Below are 20931 nucleotides of genomic sequence, written 5' to 3'. Positions count from 1 at the left end.
GAGAACAGGTTTGATCGATGTGGACCGATCGACTTCTTAAAATCGAAGATACAATGGAGAACGTTCGCTCGGAATGATGCCGAAAAGAAGTTTTTTGTTACCGTGATCTACGCGATCAGATAAAAATCATGGATAGACGTCGGTTAATCGGTTGCGATTAAACTTTCACCAACAAAAGTTGATCGATGATTCTGATCGAGATGGTGCGGACTGTGTAAAAATGTGCTTAGAATATCGTTTCAGCGGTTCGCGAAGGGTAGATATTCGAGTCTTGTACGTATTTCGTGTTTGCGAGTGAGTTATACAGTAGATCTACGTGTGATTAACGTAATTGTCGGTAAAACAATTCACTCCGTGGTACTAAACGACTCGTGCAAAGACAAGTATTACAGAAATCATAATACACTACGGTCAAATTGGTTTGGAACGCAAATCAACAATGGTTAAACAAGGTTCTAACTCCGCGTTAAAAAATAAGCTGAACGTGTTCAAGCATTTTTTCCATAAGGTTACTATCGTCTAAAGAATCTATTACTATGCAGTTTCGACTTATTTTCAAACAAACAGTATCTTCCAGCTTATGCTATTATGAACGTGACAAGGGAGTAATTACTAGAAACAGAACTTTGAAAAGTAACGTTGTATCGAACATCAGACGTGAAAGATTGTGTTTACCTATGTTCCTACGATTTCTCGTTTCCAGTACAAGTAGCTGTCTACGTGTACAACAGACTAAAATCGAACGACATAGCGAGAATTGGATTCTTTGCATTGAAACACTTCAGACCAAAGTTCTTTTCCCACCGCTCTATCTTCGCGCTATGTCAGATCGAGACGCAGGATCGCGCAGCTCGGCGATCATCAACGACGACGACAACAATATCTAGCTAAACATCGAAGAACATCGAGTTTTTTTTTCCCAATTGGAATGCGTGTTTCAATCCCTGCGATCAGTCTGAATCTAATTGACAATGTGTATACCAAAGGTCTCCACCCCGTCGAGAGTATTTGTCATTTCGTCTTCCCCGTTTGACGTTCCCGTTTGAATATGTTTGGTTTTTCACGTTATGTTTTCGCTTGTTGCTCGTTTAGCACGCTAACCGCCGCTAATCAAACTACGATTATTAACATACACGATTTGGGAATATATTAGGGTGTTCACGCAGCAGAGATTCTTTAAGTCACTCTACTTTCCTCTAAGTTTCTTATACGAACGCAGAAAGCTATATGCTTATACTTAACGGTTCTACATTTAACAGTTAACTAACCTCAACGTGTCCAAGATAGATGAGTGAACTTCCCTATAGTCGAGGAACAATTAATTCTTTGGTAGAAAAACCGTTTCGCGTCCTGTTACTGTTAGAGGTTACTGGTTATAACGATGCTTACAGGGTGTCTTCGAAACGAGGAAAATTCCACCTGACGTTTTCCAAAGAGCTGTACAATTCTTCTTTCGAAATTTCGAGCCCTGTTTGTGATCAAACATTGCTCTTATTATTTGAATCATTTAAATTCTTTTTCAACTCATCGCATGGTAACTTGACTGAAATACAGCGGCGCAAGTGTGGTTGCCTAACTACAGGTGTTTCCTGGGATGCTGAAGAACGCCGTCAAAATTCAAAGTCGTGTATCGCGTGTTATTTAAGGCACCCTGTAAGCTTCTATGTACAGGTAATGAAATGTAATTAAATCTTCGTCGACTAACCTTGAACTATCAGAATTTTCGTTTTTCAATAAAAGCCAAAATGGCCGAGTAATATTAGATATGTCGTTCCATCGATATTCTTAAACAAGTTTGCTCCTTTATTTTCACCGACTTCTCAATCTTAAAAGTTCAACAGAATTCCGCTTTTTAGAAATCAATTCTGGGTAAACTGATCCCCAAATGTATCAGAAAAAGTGGATCATCTCTAACAGTAAAGGATATCGTTATCGAAAAATTCTCGGTCATCTTCCAAACAGCTCAAGTCGCACGTCGACAGATATCATCGATTTTGGGTGATCTTACTTATCTGGTGAATCACTTGACAATATCCATCGTGTCGTGCAATGAGCTTGTCTTCACAGATCGTAGCTTGTCGAAGACCGTCAGGTAACGTGCAGCGTTCGAGATCGAATTTCAATTAATCGCGATCGATCGTACAGGAAAGAGCATCGTCATTAGTTAAGATTAGGTATCTCTTTCCGATTTTTCACGTGACACGCTTAATCTACGGCTACAGTTTTCTTTTTTTTGTGGAGGCAGTTGCGTATGTTTTAGGTTTAGACGACACCTAAGGTCATGGTAACGTCCCTAACGTTTAAGATGGAATACGCTTCGTTCAGAAGAAGAAAAAGAATCCTTCCAAGCAGTAGACAAAAGCACGGCGACAGTTACTTGGTTGTTCGTTACAATATCTGTGGCTATAAAGAACCTCTAGAGTTAGATAGTTATAGTAGGTTGCTGCATACATATTCTAAGCACTTCATACGAAATGAAACACAATCGAATTTGATCCTTCGCTGGAGTATATGTTCTTAGAAACATTATTGAGAAAGTATAACAAGCAGAGGATAAATATACATATGTATCGTGTAACGCTGTGTACAAATTCGTTTTAAAAAATCCAAGTCCTATCAAAAAGCATGTTGCAACAACCTAATATAATTGCTTAAAGCATGAAGGAGTCTTTAATTTAATGAACCACGTATTACTAAAAACTCATTCTCCAGACATATTTTCAGATATCTCAAATATTGTTGTTCGATTACAGTTTTAAAAGTTGACAACGCGTGAATATGTTCTGAGAATGAGATATCAGTCGGTAATTGCCTCGTTCCAAATAGGCTCTAACTTTTATAACATTACAGAGTTTCTGTTTACCCCTTACAGTATGCACTATGTTAATCATTTTGAGCATTGTACTTGTACTCAAAGTATCAAAGACTTAGCCTTGCAACGACACGTGTTTTAGACACCCTGAAATCGCACGTACAGATCATTCGTGTTCACATTCATTTTGATATATTTCAAGTGCTTGAAACGTTTTGCAAAAATTCACAGCTATAGTTTCAAGCATCACCTACGATACAAGTACGAGAACATGAACACACCTGATCCATGCATGCTTCCGCAGGGTCGGTAAAAGCTTCTTTAAGCATTATAAATGATGTGATCCAAGATATGATCGTCCGAAGCAATTAGAAGTGATCCATTACACTTTCGTCATTCCAACGCGACAACCTAATCTAGGCTTTTTACTTCTTCCTGATAGTCGTGGAAACCGATTAAAATCTTAATACAAATACATCGAGCAGAATACATTGAAAAAAAATAAACAAACAAAAGGAACGTGTTTTCTCAGACACACATCATGTTCTTTTTATTTCTTTGTAATGTACATTAACACCGTGATATTCGGCACAAAGGCGAGGGTAGTGAGTCCTCTTTTTTTTTTTAAAACAGAAAAGGAAGAAAATTCCACGGTCAAATACTTCGCTTTGCTTTCCTCTTTCTTGCATCTAACATTACGTATTGTCTTAGCTAATGTTTTTTTTCGTTTCATTAAGTTGAGGTTCTACGAGTTGATTGATTTGAGTTTGATCGCTGTACTTCCATCGGAGAGAAAGCGTTTTCACATAATCTAGAAGAGCATGTTATTCACTCCGTCAGTGTCGCTAAAGCAGAAACGGACAAATTTAGATAATGAAGCAATAAAAGAAGGAACAATGAACAGAACAATATTTTCTGCGTGAATTTATAACGAAGAGCGAAAATCAAATCTATGTACAATGTTCTTATTGATCGTGTACCGTTGGAACAAAATTATGTCCATCTCGACATCAAAAGTACATCTTATTGAAAATCCTAAGACCACGTTATGCAAATGTGTCGTAATTCGGTGTTATCGACATACTCGAAAACTAATCTAACAAGCTGCCTGCTAAATTTAATATGCTTTGTGCTTTTCAATCCTCTCCTTTTTCTTATTCTGTTTGAAACCGTGCTCCATGGAGTTCTCTACTATCCAACAATATTTTGTTTTTTGTTTATTTTGTGTGATTTTTCTTCTACAAGTGCGTTTCATAACCAGTGCACGGATACTTCTGCCTCGTTCAGATCTACGATTCTCTTGATCCATCCGCCGTATCAGTCTTTCGCGCAGCTTCCGGTTGTCCGCGACACCGAAAGTGAGCGTGCACTCTTAAACATTTTTCCATGCAGTTACCGTTGTGCTGTGTCTTTAAGCCACCGTTTAATTCAAGAACAATCATGATCACGCGAATTCCCAATTAATGCTTTTTTTTCAATCCTTGCACTATCAGCAGGACGACAAACTAAAATGAAATCGATGAGACTTCAAAGTATTCCTTATTTTTCGCCTTCTCTACATTGAAATAAAAAAAGAAGTATATTTTTTTTACATGATCAAAGAAAAATTTTATCACATGGTTGTTACATGATCTCGAGGAAATTTTACTGAGACAAAATGCTGGTAGCGCAAGGTTAAAAAAAAGATAAGCGGCCCCAAGAAGTACGAAGATCGAAAATCGTAGAAACGATACAAGTTAGAAACTGTTTCCTAGTAAAATGGAAGGAATGGTATACTCTCTACGGTATAAAAGGGCGTCCTCTCGCGTAGAAGTGATCTTTTTCTTCATTTTCGTTTTATTCTTGATAAGTAACATCTCGTTGTGGAGCCGCTAGAAAAATCCGTCTCTCGGGTTTACGAACGGCCGATAATCTGGGCTCGAGGGGCAAAAATCAATTTATAAAATCGATTATCAAAACTCCTTCTCTAGTGGCGGCTGTTCTACCATTAAACAAGTATACAATATCTCTAGGCTACTTTTGTCTCGCTCAACGAAACGGAAATCGGTGAGTGTTTTACAAAGCGGTAGAAATGGTGGGCGACACAGTCGATTGATTCTAATTTTAATGTAGGGACTATAAGCTCGTGGACAGTTCCGTGGTCTTGTGATTGGCGTTGATGCTGGATCGACACCGTTTCTATTATCAGAGCCGAATGAATATTATCATACGAAATAGTAATGTTTGCGTTTTCCTCTTCTTGATTAGATGAATCAGGTGAATCAATGTGTTTTCATCTTCGAGAATCATTAGATTCGAATTTGATGCATTTATAGCATACTTTGATCGGTATCGAACTCATAAATTAATTCCTTGAGATCTATATTTGCATGAACGTTAGTTAACGGTCCAGCGATCCTAGTTCCAGGAATATTTGAGTTTAAGAAACCTTCTTCACTTTTAAATTTTTCATTTGTTCTTACCCTCTCCTCACTCTATTTCTATGAATACTACGTTACATGCATACCATAGTGAGGTACAGTGAAGAAACAAGAACGCGTGAAGAAGAGGAATTTGCGGTGGTTGAAACAGATATAGTGACATGCGTCGTTCTATCGCTAGCCTGTTAATTTTGGCTAACCAAATGAACGTGAAACATGTCTTGAAAGTTATTAAATGTTTCGAAGCTAGCCACTATATTTGCTTCATCTACAATACATTTATATGAGAACTAAGCAGCTAACATTCCACTTTATTGTCTGTGTTCTCCAATAGTGTGAGTTGCAGTGAGTCCAGAAAGCATTTATGCACACCTATTTATCTTGAACAACTAATTTCGATGTCAGCAAGCTGCGAATGTCTTTCTGTCTCTTTCGATAGGCTGGCGCACAAAATCTCAAGTTATTTCAAATTAGAAGTCAAAGTAAAACACAAAGATCTATTTTAAAGATCAATTTTATCAATAATCAATATGTCATACAAAAACGAATTGGTACGTTTCGCGAGCCAGCCCAGTTGTTTTAGGAGAACATACAAATATTTTTAGCAGTGGCATATAATTCTAAGTATAACGAGAACATGCTTCGACTCTGATTTATTCAGGACCTGACATATAGGGCTATGCATTTGTTTCTAGCGTAGGGAAAGAAAGAGAGCGAAGCGAGGCACAGGCGTGTGTGTTCGTTGTGGTTATTCGAGACTCAAGAAGCATGTTGTTCACCATAAGAGTACGTAGGTCGCGAAAACATGTTCTTCGTGAATTTGTATGTTGCGTAGTATGTATATGCTTGTGTAATATGTAAGTGCGCGCTCGCGCGCGTGTGTTGATCACGCAATCAGAGTTGCATTTAATCGCAACTGCTTTTCTCTTTTCGTTCAAAAGATCAGTACGAAGAATAACTCCTCCCTAAAGCTACTTGTTCTCAGATCCTAGATCGTTTACATCGGGTCGCGATCACGCTTCCAGAGTATCGTTCAATGGTTCTCACGCAATTTCTTTGACACGGTGTGTCCGTAACCAGCGTGTGTCCCTTTTCTCCCATTCAGCATTGTAACGTGTGTGTGACGAGCTCTGCACAAGGTGTTCATCATTAGCGACGTTTTCCTCTCATGTTTTTTAGCGTATATAATTATGCTCCTTTAAAATTAACTTCTTTACCGTTAACACAATTGGCAAATACATATATATATTTACATTCACTATCTACAATTTATCTACACATCAACAAATGGTTAGCTTAACATTTTTTCTCTTGGTGTCGTGTGTGTTACTATCGTTTCTCTAGTATTTCATCTTCCTTCGACTTCGACGACGCGATTCCCCTTCCTCTCGTACGCGTAATCTTTATAATTTATCACACATTCTTGTCACCGTTTCATCGATCAATCTCGTATCTGGATCATTCACGCTTCGTTACACTCTCATCATGATTCTCGCGACTAGTTCGAAGCGGCGATCGACGAGATATAATGGGCAAAAGTGAACAAAAATAAGAAAGAAATACAAATTATAGTCGTCGATCTTTCCAATCCTCAACGACACGCGAACAATTGAAATTAACATTAACGACTTGTTCAACGTAACACGTGTATGAGTGTGTTCTCGTGTATACATATATATATATAAAAAATAAAATAAATACGACAACTTAAAATAGAAAAACAAATAGGACAATTTAAATGATAATTGATAAATTGTTATAGTCCAGTGGTTCAATGTTCTGACGTTCCGACGTTGTAACATCACATCGTCGCCATGTAATCATATCTTTCTTCGCCACTGTCTCCAAGCTTTCTTCTCCCCCATTTCGTTCCAGGGAAGAATTCCTTTGAAATCACAAAATTCTCTTTTCTCGCTAAAAGTCCCATACATCTGTTTCTTCGGTCGATGATCGATCGGTAAAGTGATTTAACCAGCCGTTAGTTATGGTTAAATCCGTTAGTCGATTTAATCTCGTCTGGTAATTGTCTCTTAGAAATTCTAGTCTTCCTGTAATCTCTCCTGGGGACGATCAACCTCCACAAGACTGTCGAGTTCAAGTCAAATTAGGCTGCGGCGAGGGCGTAGTTTTGGACAACGTGTAGGAGGTGGCCGTGTCCTATATGAATGCCCAGCATTCTAGTGTTTTCACAACGAAATCCTCGCATGGCGCCAATGATTCATTTCCATATGTGCTGCAGGGTTGTGTTCTACCTTGATACAGATCACCGTCCAGCCATAGTCCAAACTTGCCACTGAAAACGTCGCAAATTATTGATTAGCTTAATGGACTAAAAGATACTATACTGATGATAATCTATTCTTGAAACAGCCGTTTAATAGCTCACCTACGAATGGAAAAATTTGGGGAATATACTTACTCTCCAGCACCGATGGCAAGACTCTGATTGTTCCCTTTAATAAAGTACAAGTTGTCCCCTGTCCAGTTGAATGCTTGGAACCTGGGTGTGAACCTGAAGAGCAGGGACTCACCGGTCCCATAGAAATGGTCACTCACATGGAGAGCACAGGAAGTTAGTGCACCAAAGACCTAGATTCACAGAAAACAATGATTAATTCTCACTGGCCCATTTGATTTATACACCTAGCAATAAACTCAAATAATCTTCTCCAGTGATCAATTTCGAAAACTTTCACAGTGATCAGCATAAATGTTTAACAATGCACTTACATTGCCTTCGGTATCCTCGATGACCAATAGGATGGGACTTTCTATCTTGGCCATCTTCCTGTACATGCTGTTCAGACTGAAACCGTGTTGACTGGTGCTGAAGACGAGGGTCCACAAATAACCTTCTGCCCTAGCTGGCAAGTGCCGGCACAGTTGTTCCCTGTGCTCATCACTGAGGATTTCTGTGGTTCCTACAAGGTCTGGCACGATGACTTCATTGTCTAGGGAGATGGCACTGTTTGCATAGAGGGCTCGCCGGACTTCTTCGCTCATAGACAATACCTGTGAATGTAAAACAGACAATAAGTGACTAGGACTTCTATAAATATATGGGAAATATTACAGAAACAGAGTTTAGAAGTTCAGGGTCTACTGAGTCCATTGTGTTGCAAGTTCAAAGGACAAAAGTTCGTGGCTTGAATATAAATCAACACTGTTTTGTATTAGCTATTAGTATGCTTATTAAATTCATTGTATAACAACGTACTCAGAGACCTAGATCGATAGTACAGATTGGAGAGTTCTTATTTGCAGTACTATTGTAGATATTCTAGGGTTGCAACGCTAGAGGGGTCCAGAGGTCTCTAAACCTAGATCTAGATCTAAAACAGCTAACAAATAGACAGACACACACTACACCGTGGCATTCAAGTGTCGTGTTGTAATTGTTGTTTTGTAATGTTCGTGTTTTTCCTGGCCGGGGGTGTTGATGAATATGTATTGCAGAAAGGAATGCGTCCTTCCTTTGGTACAGTCTTCCATATTAATGTAACCGACTAATTATGCTCATTTTACGACGGACCCTTGACCTTTCTCTCAAACAGAGTCGATATATGATTGCGCAAACGACTCGTTTCACAATGCAACATTGTTCGGAGAGAATTGATCTCGGTCTCACAAGCAACGATGTAGCTGAAGAATAATCCAACGTATTTTCAGTTGCGCAATCATTGTCAAAACGGATTTCCATATTTCGGAACAAACTTTCCTCAGCAAAAAACAATGATTTATTCTGCAGCCATTTGATCTAGCAAGTGCAAGAGGGAAACTTATCTCCGTATGAAACAGAAGATAATACGCATATGTAAAGTATTTAAGATATGAATTAACTGTTCGTGTTTTCTACAGCAAAATCGAGGATAGATTTGTGCTTTGGTGAATGAATTATTTTTATGCATACAGTTAAGTGGTTTTAACTAAGTTTCTAGGACCGATATGGAAACGGCAGGGAGAAAATTTGTCAGGAACAGTGGTGCTCGCATTGATCAACTAGTTACTATACGATCTCGTTATTATTTAGTTTGACGATACAGATGCTACTTTGGTGAATCACGTTCCCGCATCTGTTCACTAATGACAACAGTTTCGCATGATCATCTCCCGCGGGATTACGAGTTACGAATCGCCCTGCTATCTCGTTATGGCTTTACATCTCATCCATTAAAATTATGAAATTTACATAACCCGCGTCGGCGTGAGTCGACCTGTGGGGATTTTCCTTTCGTGAAGGATGTGATCTCTAATTAATTAATTGCCGTAACTGTTGTCCCCTAACTAGCGTAAAACGCAGAATAAATAACTGCTCTTTACGATGCCAAGTTTCGTTGGACAAAGAATACGAAAAGCCATCGATTCATGACCGAGAATCTCGACAGCCTACGGATTAACAATTGCATCCATAATTAGCAACTTTGTACACTGTTTTAATTAAGAACCGGCCGCGCGATTTCCATGAACGAAGGCTTCGATTAACAGAAACTAGGAAACGATCCAAGGATTACTTGTTTATTAATATCGCTGTCATCGCAGCAGAATTTCAAGGCGTTATGGTTTTTCATCTGACAAAAAAGACTGACAAATCGACCGAATACGCAATTGAACATCACTGACCATTACAATTGTTTGTTCTGAGGTGGAGTAGGTTGACAGATGAAATGAATATTCAGTCCAGATCGACAATGATCACTCGTGTCGCAAGGTCCTCGCAACGGTAAGAAAAAATAAAGACGCATCGCGGTGACGTTAACGTCTATGAGTCGAAAGACTCGTCGCACTGATCAGCGCAACCCCGACTTCAATTCAAAGTCATTTCTTACCCTAACAATTGTAATAAATTTATAACAATGTAACACTATCCTTAAACTACTTTGATGTTTCTGTTATTTTATCGATTTTTGTCATGATACATTTTAGCATAGTAAACCGCGCCATAACTGTGCCAAAAAGCAAGAAGCGCGTCTCGTTTATTTCTTTCTCGAAAGATCGACCGTCAGCTGTACTCGTTAATAAACAACCGCGAGTATTTATTACTTGCAAGCGGCCAACCGCGAGTGTCGGGAGTATTATTAGTACCAATACAGCCAATCGCGATTCGTCGACAATTTCGCAGCCGATTATGTTCGGCGAGAGGAGATCTTGGTGGCGATGGAGATCTTCCCTTTCATGAGGGAAGATAAAACCAGTTGTTTTTCGCGTGCTTTCGTAAACAAGCTTCGCTCACCCCGATTATATTGACACACATCGCTCGCGATGCTCATTAAATCGAACGAACACGATTAGTCTGTCGGATAGGGCAAGTCGTGACATTGAACCCTCGTCAGACTAGTTCCGAGTCACTTCTGGCCACATTATCCGTGGAGTCAACGAGAAATAATTTCCTTTCGCAATCGATTTTCAATAAATTTCTGTCTCTCTTGTATCATATTTTTATGTCGATTTTTATGCAATATAAAATGTTCGCGTTTCAGTTGTGTGAAAAAACAGGGGTTACATAACAATGTACTTTTACGAGTCTTAATAAACTGAGAGTATTGCAAATATGAAGTGTAATAGTGCAGGCAAAGTACCTGTTAAAAAGCTAAAAACTTTAGTGAAAGTGAGCAAATTGAAATCAAATTGTTAATAATAAACTAATAACGCAATAACGTTCTTAAACTCGCTTAATGTTTTCACTTTTCTGTACTTTAATTTTACACGCCATGAATACATAAAATCCGCAGTTAAATTGTAACTTTCAAAACGAAATCAACTACTAACGACAAAGAATAGCTTTTGGAAATTTTTTTAAAGATTTATTCAAAATAAATATTCTGCTAAAATAAATAAAGGTAAACAGATAATAAGTGTCCATTAGAATCAATGGAAAGTGCCTTGTTAAAACATTTTACGTGGCTAAGCAATATTCGAGGCACAGAATTCCAGTCAGGATTCATTGGCTACTAGAAACCGTACTGGTCCCGCTGCCAAGCGGCACGGTTTACTTGATTTAAATCAAAATCTCATAAAATAGCGCGTCAGTGCATAGACGCAGCGGTGTCCAGCCCGGAGGCTTCCAACTCATTGCAATCGACCGGTCTCGCGTAAATAAAACATAAGGTCAAACGGAGCGTTATCTTTCATCCGTGCGCGCGCTTTCGGTAAACGAATTTGCAATCTATGCGTTTACTTTGTCCACTGGGAAAAAGGGAGACTTCCGGGCGGAATAACAAAGCGATACATTCCCCGAATCCAATAAACCCAAAATCGTTTGAACAGTTCCGTACTGAAGTACGCAATACTTATTTCCACGTGAATTTCTTTCAATTAATTTCTTTAACAAAACACGTACAACAGAAAACGCGCAAACACAATTTCATCGTAATTGCAAAATGATCGACACAGTTGAAGCATCGGACAGTTATACACGAAGTATCGCCGCAAAAAATCTAAAGGAGAAAGTTGTTTATTTCTTTGGGAAAATTATTTTCATATCAAAGATATTTCTTCGAGGTTATAATTTCTGATATTTCATGGTAGTTATCGATTTTTTAATCCCTTGCACTATGACGTCTTTTACAGTTATATTGACTAACACTTCCTCGACCTTAACAATTGTTTTAATAGAATAAGACAATTTTTGCATTTCGTACATCGTCGCCTGCTTTTATTTGTAGATTTTGATAACAGATTTTGTCTCAACCTAGGAGAAATTAATAATGTTCACATTCAGTATGAAGTCTTGATTACGAGTGACCTATCATAAACAGTGGAACGTTGTAGCTAATTAAAAGATACGTCGACTATAATAATATTGACCTTTGAATGATCTTCGCTAAAGTAACTCTTTAAGAAGCACAACTACGAAGACGATGCTTACGCTTTTAGTATCTTGTTTAACTCTTAGAGCACGAATGGATGGGACCCCGTCAAACGAAAAACTTACCTTATAATTATAAATAAATTAATAATAGAATGTCATTAATCAGTTTTTATACAGAATTTAAAATAGAACTCGACTACCTAAAGCGAAGAAGAATGAAAGAAATTATTTACGAAGTTATTAAAGAAAAACTAATCTTGGGGGACCTAAAGTCCCCCACTCCGTACTCGAAGGGTTAAGAAAACATCTTCGAATCGGTTCATACGTCAATGTAATCAATGTTGAAACGGATTCGTATCGTTCGCATGTTCACGAGTCGTTCGGTATCGGAAAAGCTTCCTTGACCATTGACATCGACCCTTATCAATGCTTTCGCGGCTTCGAAAGGCGGCCCCCCGATCGCCGGTGCAAGAAAAGAACGCACTAGATAATGGGGGCGCCGCGTTTCCGAACACACAACCGCCTCGTAAACAATAAACTTCACGCTCGATGGCGCGCGACGTAGTGTATCTCTGTTGTTGACGCGTCGGATTCAGAAGAATCGTTTATCCCGCAATTATAACGGGCATTGTGTACGGCCGGATTCTGCGGATGACATTGCGCTGATGCGCGTCCTGTCAATGTCCGCGCCGAACACGTGGACACTCGCGCGAGACGAACGGAACGGATCCCAAAATGGAATGTCGAACCAGCTGAAAACGGGGGGCGGTGGATATAGCCGTGTACAGCTAGCAGAAAAATGTTTACAACATTTCAATGTTGAGATTACAGTCGGATTTTTCCGAGAATTTCACGGGGACTGAATTGAACGCAGAACTTTAGGCTCAGAAAAATTTCCATGTTCTGTGAAAATTGTTGAGGTACTACGAATAAACTTTGTTTTCCAGAGATTTTATTTTATGCTGGCATCAATAGTTTTTGCTCGCACTGTACCGAGGAGAACTATTCTAAATTTCATCGCAAGAGATATAGAGCTTTTGTTAATCGACCGAGAACAATGACAAACCTGTTCAAATTCGGACGAACATGCCGAGATTAAGTAAAGGATAGTAGGTATTTAAACATCCCTATTTCGTGATTGATGTGCGAGATGATAGAAAATTTACCAACCATTGTTCTAATTGCAATTATTGCTTGGTTAAGTACAGAACCCTTGACACAATTGTTCACAGCGTGTTTGAACCGCATTTCGTCGAATCTCTAGTAGACGAAAGATTAACTACAGTGAACTAAACTGAAACGGTAGCTGTGTGTAATACATTTGGCATTAATTTGGCTGTTGGATATTCAAGTATTTCGGTGCGTTGTACTACAGTTGGTTCACTTGTGGCGAGACCCGAACACTTTCGTTGTGAATTTCTCATCAATACTTCAATAAAAGAAGTAACTGAAATATTCACTCGACAGTGTCTCACAGATATTTAATATAAAATTTAATTCTAATGGATTGCTAGTAGAAATTTAAATTATGATAGTCTGACGAGCATTGTAACATGGAAACATTTAAATTTTGCGGTTTTCATTGTAGCGCTTGCTCCGATAATGTAATTTATAAATATTATATAATGTATTTAATGCAGTAGATTTAGTGTCACGTATGCAAGCGACGCGATCGAAAATTCATCGCGCTGTAGCGCGCAAGTGCGAAGATTGAATCATTTCTGGACAGATTGTTTTCGCTGGCCGATTACCGCGACACGTGCAAGAGCTACATTTAATATTCAGTAACCGTGACGATGATCCTCTTTGTTGGAGACATTCGGAGCATGTTCGCTGATCGTATAAGAAGATTTTTCTGCGCGCGGGAAACCGATCGGTTGCTCGTGACAGCTCTCTACCAACAGGACACACGATAACCGAGGTCGTATTGGCAATCGAGATGCACATACCGTAAGGGAAAAAATGATGCTTAAATTGACGTGTTTATGCAAACACTTAAGGTCGTCGAGGTGTTATCTCGTTCAGTGGCAATTGAATATATGTATAATAGTAAAGGATTCGATGTCGCGCGCAGTTACATGGATCGTAAAATTTTAATGACGGAAGTCGTCGGAGATGACCACTCGGAAACAGAGAAACTTTTTGCAATTATAAAATGCCGTTTTAATTGGTGTCCTTCGGCAAGATCGTTTTATTACAATTTACTGTATTTAGAAGACATACCGAATATCGAAGTATCTATTGCACAATAAAATGTTGGCTCAACCTGTCACTGGATTGTATCGCGAATTTAATATTTAGATAGTGTTACCAATACTTATATTACGCTAATACCGACTTTCTAGCACGAAAATGCTTATTAATTGTTTCGGTTTATAAATCTATATGGAAAGGCGAAATGAAGCTGACACATATAGACAGATACATTTTATCGACATATAAGTTCACGAAGGTGTCAGGTAACTTGACATTTGATCGCAATTATTAAAAAAGACTATTGGCTTTCGTGACAGCCCTACGTCTGTGGTTAAAACCCACTTCGGCAAATAACTACAAATAACTAGAAACAGTTTTAATTGATTTCACTAAACGATTTGTTTTTTCAATCAATCCGTTCACGGTCGATATGATAATTTTGTTATGGACACTCTCGTCTTCGATCATCATCGTCTTAAATTCGTTCAAACGATCTTATCATTAATCAGCATTTTAATTTTATTGTGCTCTGCAACAATGCATAATGTCCACAGGCTGTCGCCTTCAGATCGATTCGTCTCTCGTGTTACACAAGATATCATTCCAGGCCAATCATCGTATTACACAAGTGTTACCTGTAACGTTATTGTCTCACCGAAAGCATTCTGGACGACTGCTGGAACAGGTAGCCAAGCGTCGGACAAGGATCCGCGTACATGACGAAGCCTACGATTGATTCAGCAAATTGGAAATGCGCAAACTATGACCTCCGTGCCCACTTTCCGATATCTTCACTGGGATGACTTCTGGATCGTCTAATTACGATCAATCACCTCGTCGCGCTTCCAATCGTGCATTACACCGTTCACGTTACACGAAACTACGATCGCGATGTATCTCTAAAAAACGAGCCTTTCTTGAATTTTGAAGAAGCAAACAACACGATCGAGGATTAATTATCCCTCTGGTTCAACAAATATTTACTGCTATTTATTTTTATTTAACGACTAAACTGCGAATATTACACACTTACGACAAAAATGAATAATGGGTCGAATGTAAAGTTAAAAAAAACATTAGCCGAGTTCAAGGCTATTGTCGAATTAATTAACTCAGATCGACAATATTTCGACACTGTTTATTTTACATAAATCGCAGTCTTATTCATCGATCAATTGAAGGTAAATGATTTTTATTCATGAACACGCTTCGAAGCACTGTTCCTACCGTAAACTATAATCCGGACACTATGAAATTGTAAAAGCACCCGTGTGATCTCGAATAAATTAAATATATTGAAATTTATTCACGAGTTAGTTAATCGAGTTTTCACTGTATATTAAACATTCTAACCGCGTTTACTCCGGAAAGTCTTAAGAATTATTATTCATGAATTAATCACTTCCAGCGGAGTTTTTACTGGATATTATCGCATAATTCAGCTACTGAACAGTTATAGAAAACAAAACGTGCTTAGTAACTTTGAAACGATCTTGAACTAAGCAATTAATTCGTAACGACAAAGTCTGGGAAATGTCTCCCGGAAAAGTGATGGAGTAGGTTCCAGTAGCAGTAGTATACTTAATCGAGACCTAGTCGAATCGGCGAATCGTTCGGAACTGGCGCGGTGATTCGAGCCGATCGCTCTGGATAGACGGCCATCGAGAAATTCTCGTAAAAGGGGGGAAAACGAGAACAACAGAAAAAAAAAGTCAACTTCCTAGCCCTCTCGGCGCCGTTTAATGTCAAGCAGCGCGGCCGAATCCCGCCGGGTATTTCGAGGGACTCGGCCTCGAGGGTATTATTCGCGAATCGGCCTTCGACGGAAGTTCTCGCCGGCTACGATGATACGGTAATAAGTCGCGGGGAAGCAGCAGCTTCCGAAGGCTCGTTTTCTGGTTTTTCATCGGCAGCCCGCTCTCCGTAAAACCCCACGTCCTTAATTTCGGATTCCATGGAAACGAAGGGAAGCGGACGGTAATTGGACGGCCGAGCAAGAAACCCGGAACGGTGCTCGTGGTTTTTCGAGCCGGACACATAGAAAGCGAGTCCTTTAATGAATAGACGACTGCCGGGGTCCGGCTTCGCGAAGAAATAGGATGGCGACAGGCCCCCGTGTTCTAACCTCCGTTCTTCCACCGAACTCGATGGACCGCTTACAAAGAAATCGCTCGGCTAACTTCGTCTTTCATAAATTACTCTTTAAACCTGCTGCGTTTTTTGGTCGGACCTAGCGTTTGGAACGGTGCAGAGAAAATAGGCACGGCGAGTAACAATGCCTGGACGATTTATAAAATACAATAACTTCTTCAACTCTTTGCACATCGACTCCTTTCATAGTGGCGTTAATTGGTACTACTCCGTTCCTAATCGTTTACCTGGCAGAACGAGACATTTCTTTGTTTATTGTACCACCTTGTTTGCTTCCATTCGTAGACTATGAGAACAGAAGAAATGAGGAGATGCAACAAACAAAAATCATTCGTATGCAACGGATTATTTATGAAATCTTTATTCTTATGTTTATTGTAGATCATCTTTAATAAAAAAGCGAACTTACAAAGTAGTATCCAACATTGAGAAGCCATCATTATTATTCTGCGAATTTTATGCATCCATGAAAAAATGATTATGTCAAGGTTATAGCAACGAAGATGTAACCTCGATGTAAGAAGAAAATAAAAATGTTTTGATATTCCTCCCCGAGTTACTGAAATTATTAAAAGGGAAAATAAAAGATCAAGTTCCGCAGTCTGCTAACTACATTCACTTGCAAGTTACTTATTCTTTTCTATTTTTGTTTCTCCATTTGACTTCTGCCGTATTCTTTCGTCCATTATTTTTCGTTCCTTTTCCGATTCCTTCCTCCATTCAAAGTAGAGATCCGAAAAAAGAAACTCGAAAGGTACTTCTTCTGCAACTCAATTTCCTCATACATTTCGAGAAGCTTTTCACGGAATGCACGTAAAGAGATGCTGCCAATGTGATGTTTTCTATTATTTTCCGATCGTGCGTATGTTATCAGATACATTAGTAATTGCAGATCGCCACAATAACAAAGTATTTAATCGCTTGGCCATTTGCGTTGTATTATCTCATTGTTAATTCGACCGATGATCGCGAGAACTTTTCCATGCTAGGAAATCAATCAAAACAACGGATCAGGACGGCTCCGACGAGTGCCGGGAATGCAAATCGGAGAGACCGAAGCCTCTTAATGTTGAGATAATACAACAGAGTCGTATTAGCGTTTGCAACTCATTAGCCAAACGTGGAAATCCGATGGAGAACCATTACGAATCACGGCTGCCGACGATCCTCGTGCAAAGACTCTATGTAGAAATGATCGTCACCGCGTTAATTAAGATGTTAATTAAAGCAAACACGGGTGTCTGTGATTTGCCTTGATCGACTGACTGCGCCTAGTTACGGGAACTCGGTTACAAAATAAAGAACCTATGCCTCTTGCAGTTATTGTTGTGACAACTCTGGGTCTGTTTCCTTGAAAACTTTCTTATGTTTCTTTTTTCTTAGTTACAGTCGCATCAACATCATTATTAGCGACTATTCTATAGCCAAGCGCACCTTTGCATCTTTCAATTCATTCGTAATTTTACATTTGAAGGATATGTATAAATTTATCATTTTTGCAATCTTGCGTTTATACATCGTAATGATGCCTTGTAAGGCTGTGATTAATTGTATCGACAATCAATAGACTCGGCTATCTTTGCAGTCGTAATAGAAATTTAGAAAAACAATTGTTCTCGCGTCATTAATACCACTATCATCTTAGCTAAGTACATAAACACAACAGAATTGTGTACAAACAAGTATCGTTTACTCATTGAATAGAAATTCTAGCTGTCAGAAGATTAGTGTTAATCTGAGCTGAAACAAATGTTCAATTATTTTCTGGTACAATGATCTTGATAAAAATGGCTAATACGTTTGGCTTTACAATAGACTACAAATAAAAAAGAATATTTTAATATAATTCTAGACTTATTTTATTCTTAATGAAATAATAATTATTCTAATGAAAGAATAAATTCACGAAATATGAAGCATTTATAACGAAATAAAATAGAAATATCACAATGTTATCTCGTTTCAACAATTAGGGATTAAATCCCAACACGTTTTTGCTTCAAACAAGCTTGTGAATAAATTTTGCGAAAATACGTGCTCTAATGAAGCTGCAGTGCATCATATTTTGCTAGAATAATTTTTATTTAATAATTTGGGAACAATTAAATTCGAGTATAATTTTTATTTAATAATTTCGGAGCAATTAAATTCGAGGGTTGTAATTCTCGTGTACAAATTGTGTAATAAAGGCGTGGGCGTTCGTATTTCGTGAGTGATCCAGCCACGGTGCTGAAAAGAGAGTACTGGCGTGCTTGCCATCGCTATCATAATTCGTTGAAGGTTTATTAAAGCTAATGCAACGCTCGGGAAGCTTTCCTTGTTACATCCGTCCAATTATGTAATTCAACAATATCCGGTGATTGCTTTCGTGTCTCGTTCCAAATCGACGTCGGTAATTAGCCTTGTTCGCGGACCGTAATCGCAGGCAATTTCGCGACGACACCGTTTTCCGCACAAATTTTCTACCGCCTTTGCCCTAAAATAATTCTGCCCGTCCATTGGCGGGGACACGTTCGTCTGGGGGAAAAAAAAATGGTCGCGGGGAATTCTCGAAAAGGCGTTCGAGTCGATCCCAAGAGCCATCGCGATTCAAGGAGACCGGGAAATTGAACACGACCATGCTTCTCGTCGATAGTTTCCACTGACTTGACAATGAAGTCTTTTGAGTCAACATCGACGCTTGGAAAATTCAATAAAAATTTGTCCATTTCCTGTATCAATAGTTTATAAATGCTCACGGTTTTGTGTTTTGTTCTGATTTACTGTTTCCGGTACGTTTCTCGAACTTCTTTGACAATGGATAGATTTTTAGATTATATTTAATCTTAATTATCTGATTCCACACATTTTTTGAACATAGATCTTTTTGACGGTAAGATAGCAAAGACAATGGTCAAGAACTATTTAAAAGTTTATTGATTCATTTTGGACAAAATTGCAGACATCTATATAAAATAGAACATGCACAAATCCATCCTGGAGTTTTGATGTATGGGAACTATGGCTGTTAGCATTTACGATTCTAACGTCGCAACGAACGTTGTGTCCATTTAATGCCGGTAGCTTGATATTATTCAGCATTAATTTCATTCGAACGCTTGAATACCTCATTGTGAAAGTGTAAAACAATTCAATCATTTGCGTCAGTAATCCCAGTTTAACGATTCAATCGCGCACTCGCTTTAAAACGCACTTGGCTTTTAACCTCTTAGGCACGACGCGCCACTACAGTGGCTTTCGCGAATGGTTCGTGCTTTACTCAATTGTTTTATTATTTATTAAAGCAAACAATTAAAGTGAAAGTGTGTATATACAATATATTAAGAAAAGAATGTATGTTATTAACCCTTTGCACTCGAAGTTTTTTTTGAGTCATATTACCAGCAACTCGAAGCCGTTTGAGTGAAAAGATCATATTCACATGTAAGTTCATGATATACGCATTGAAAGAAAAGTCATCGTTGTATGTTATTATTTTTTTAATTGTTTATGGATACAAATGTTAGGATATATAAAAAAAATTATTAAATGGCTCCGCTCCGGAGCCCTCGAGTGCAAAGGGTTAATACTATATATAGATATACGGAAAAAATATACAAAACTTTATTTGCGCAAAATCCTGCTGTACCTAAAAGGTTAACGAGAATAAAACTACAGTGCAGTTCTTGTTATCCGTTCATTTCTTAGTAATTTCCACCGATCACCAGATCGAAACATCAACATTCTTAATCGAAAGATAATCGCTTAATTTTAACCGAGAAATCGCTGTTAGTCAGACCGATTGCGATCTGCCCGGCCTACCGAATAATCTTGGACCACTCCCAAGGTAATTCTACAGCTCACCTGGCCAATCAACGATCGATTACGAGTTACCAGAAAATTCACCGGTGTCCCGAGTTCCGCTTCTTCTCCTGTTCGAGGTGAGAAACAATGTCAGCTCTCGAGAAACCGCGCAGACTTATCACGAATTTCTTGCTCGTTTAATTTTAACCCTCCCTTGGCGACGATATAGTCTGCCACGAATTGAAACGGATCCAGATCCGGGCGGTGCCAAACGTTCGTCGAAACGGACATTTCACGATGTGCCATTAACTGTCGGTTGCTCGGTGATTAATGTTCTCGCATGGTGCCGGCCGTGATTTATATTTACAAATCGGTGGGGTCTCGTTTGTCCATATTAGATGGCTACGGGAACTAATTCGGGATCGGTTGGGAACGAGGCGAGAGTCGATTTCAGAAGAATCGAACAACAGAACAATCTCGAATTCACCGCGAATATATTGGCACGCGTTTTTGCCAATTTCTGTTACACGCGAGGTCTCCCATCATTTTAGAAAACTAAGCGTGCCGAAGAGTGGCAAAAAGTCGATCCGCGGAACAGACCCGGGCAGATTTTAATTGAAATCTTTTGAAATATCGTTTCAAATAACATGTGCAGGATTTTTTCCGGGTATGGAAGTCAGAATGGTCGAGTGTCATAAAATGCTAATAAATGGGACAGAGTGTTTGGGCAACATCGAGTAACCTGAGTCTCTAATACTTAG

At 38.9% G+C, this 20931-nt stretch overlaps 1 protein-coding gene across 1 annotated transcript in view; it reads right to left on the bottom strand.

Moving 5' to 3' along the window:
- Nucleotides 1-6460: 6460 nt before the first annotated feature.
- Nucleotides 6461-20931, bottom strand: part of Mtd (TLD domain-containing protein mustard) — a 124252-nt gene continuing 109781 nt past the window's right edge. The window contains exons 17-19 of the mRNA XM_078177773.1: nt 7963-8244; nt 7652-7821; nt 6461-7525 (exon numbers count right to left, since the gene is read on the bottom strand). Of these exons, the coding sequence (XP_078033899.1) occupies nt 7390-7525; nt 7652-7821; nt 7963-8244 (588 nt within the window). The 3' untranslated portion in view covers nt 6461-7389. The remainder of the gene's footprint in view (nt 7526-7651; nt 7822-7962; nt 8245-20931) is intronic.

The sequence above is a fragment of the Augochlora pura genome, chromosome 4, assembly GCF_028453695.1.
Source record: "Augochlora pura isolate Apur16 chromosome 4, APUR_v2.2.1, whole genome shotgun sequence".
Taxonomy (NCBI): Eukaryota; Metazoa; Arthropoda; class Insecta; order Hymenoptera; family Halictidae; genus Augochlora; species Augochlora pura.
Note: the sequence above shows the minus strand (reverse complement) of the source record. Positions and strands in the feature narration are given on the sequence as shown.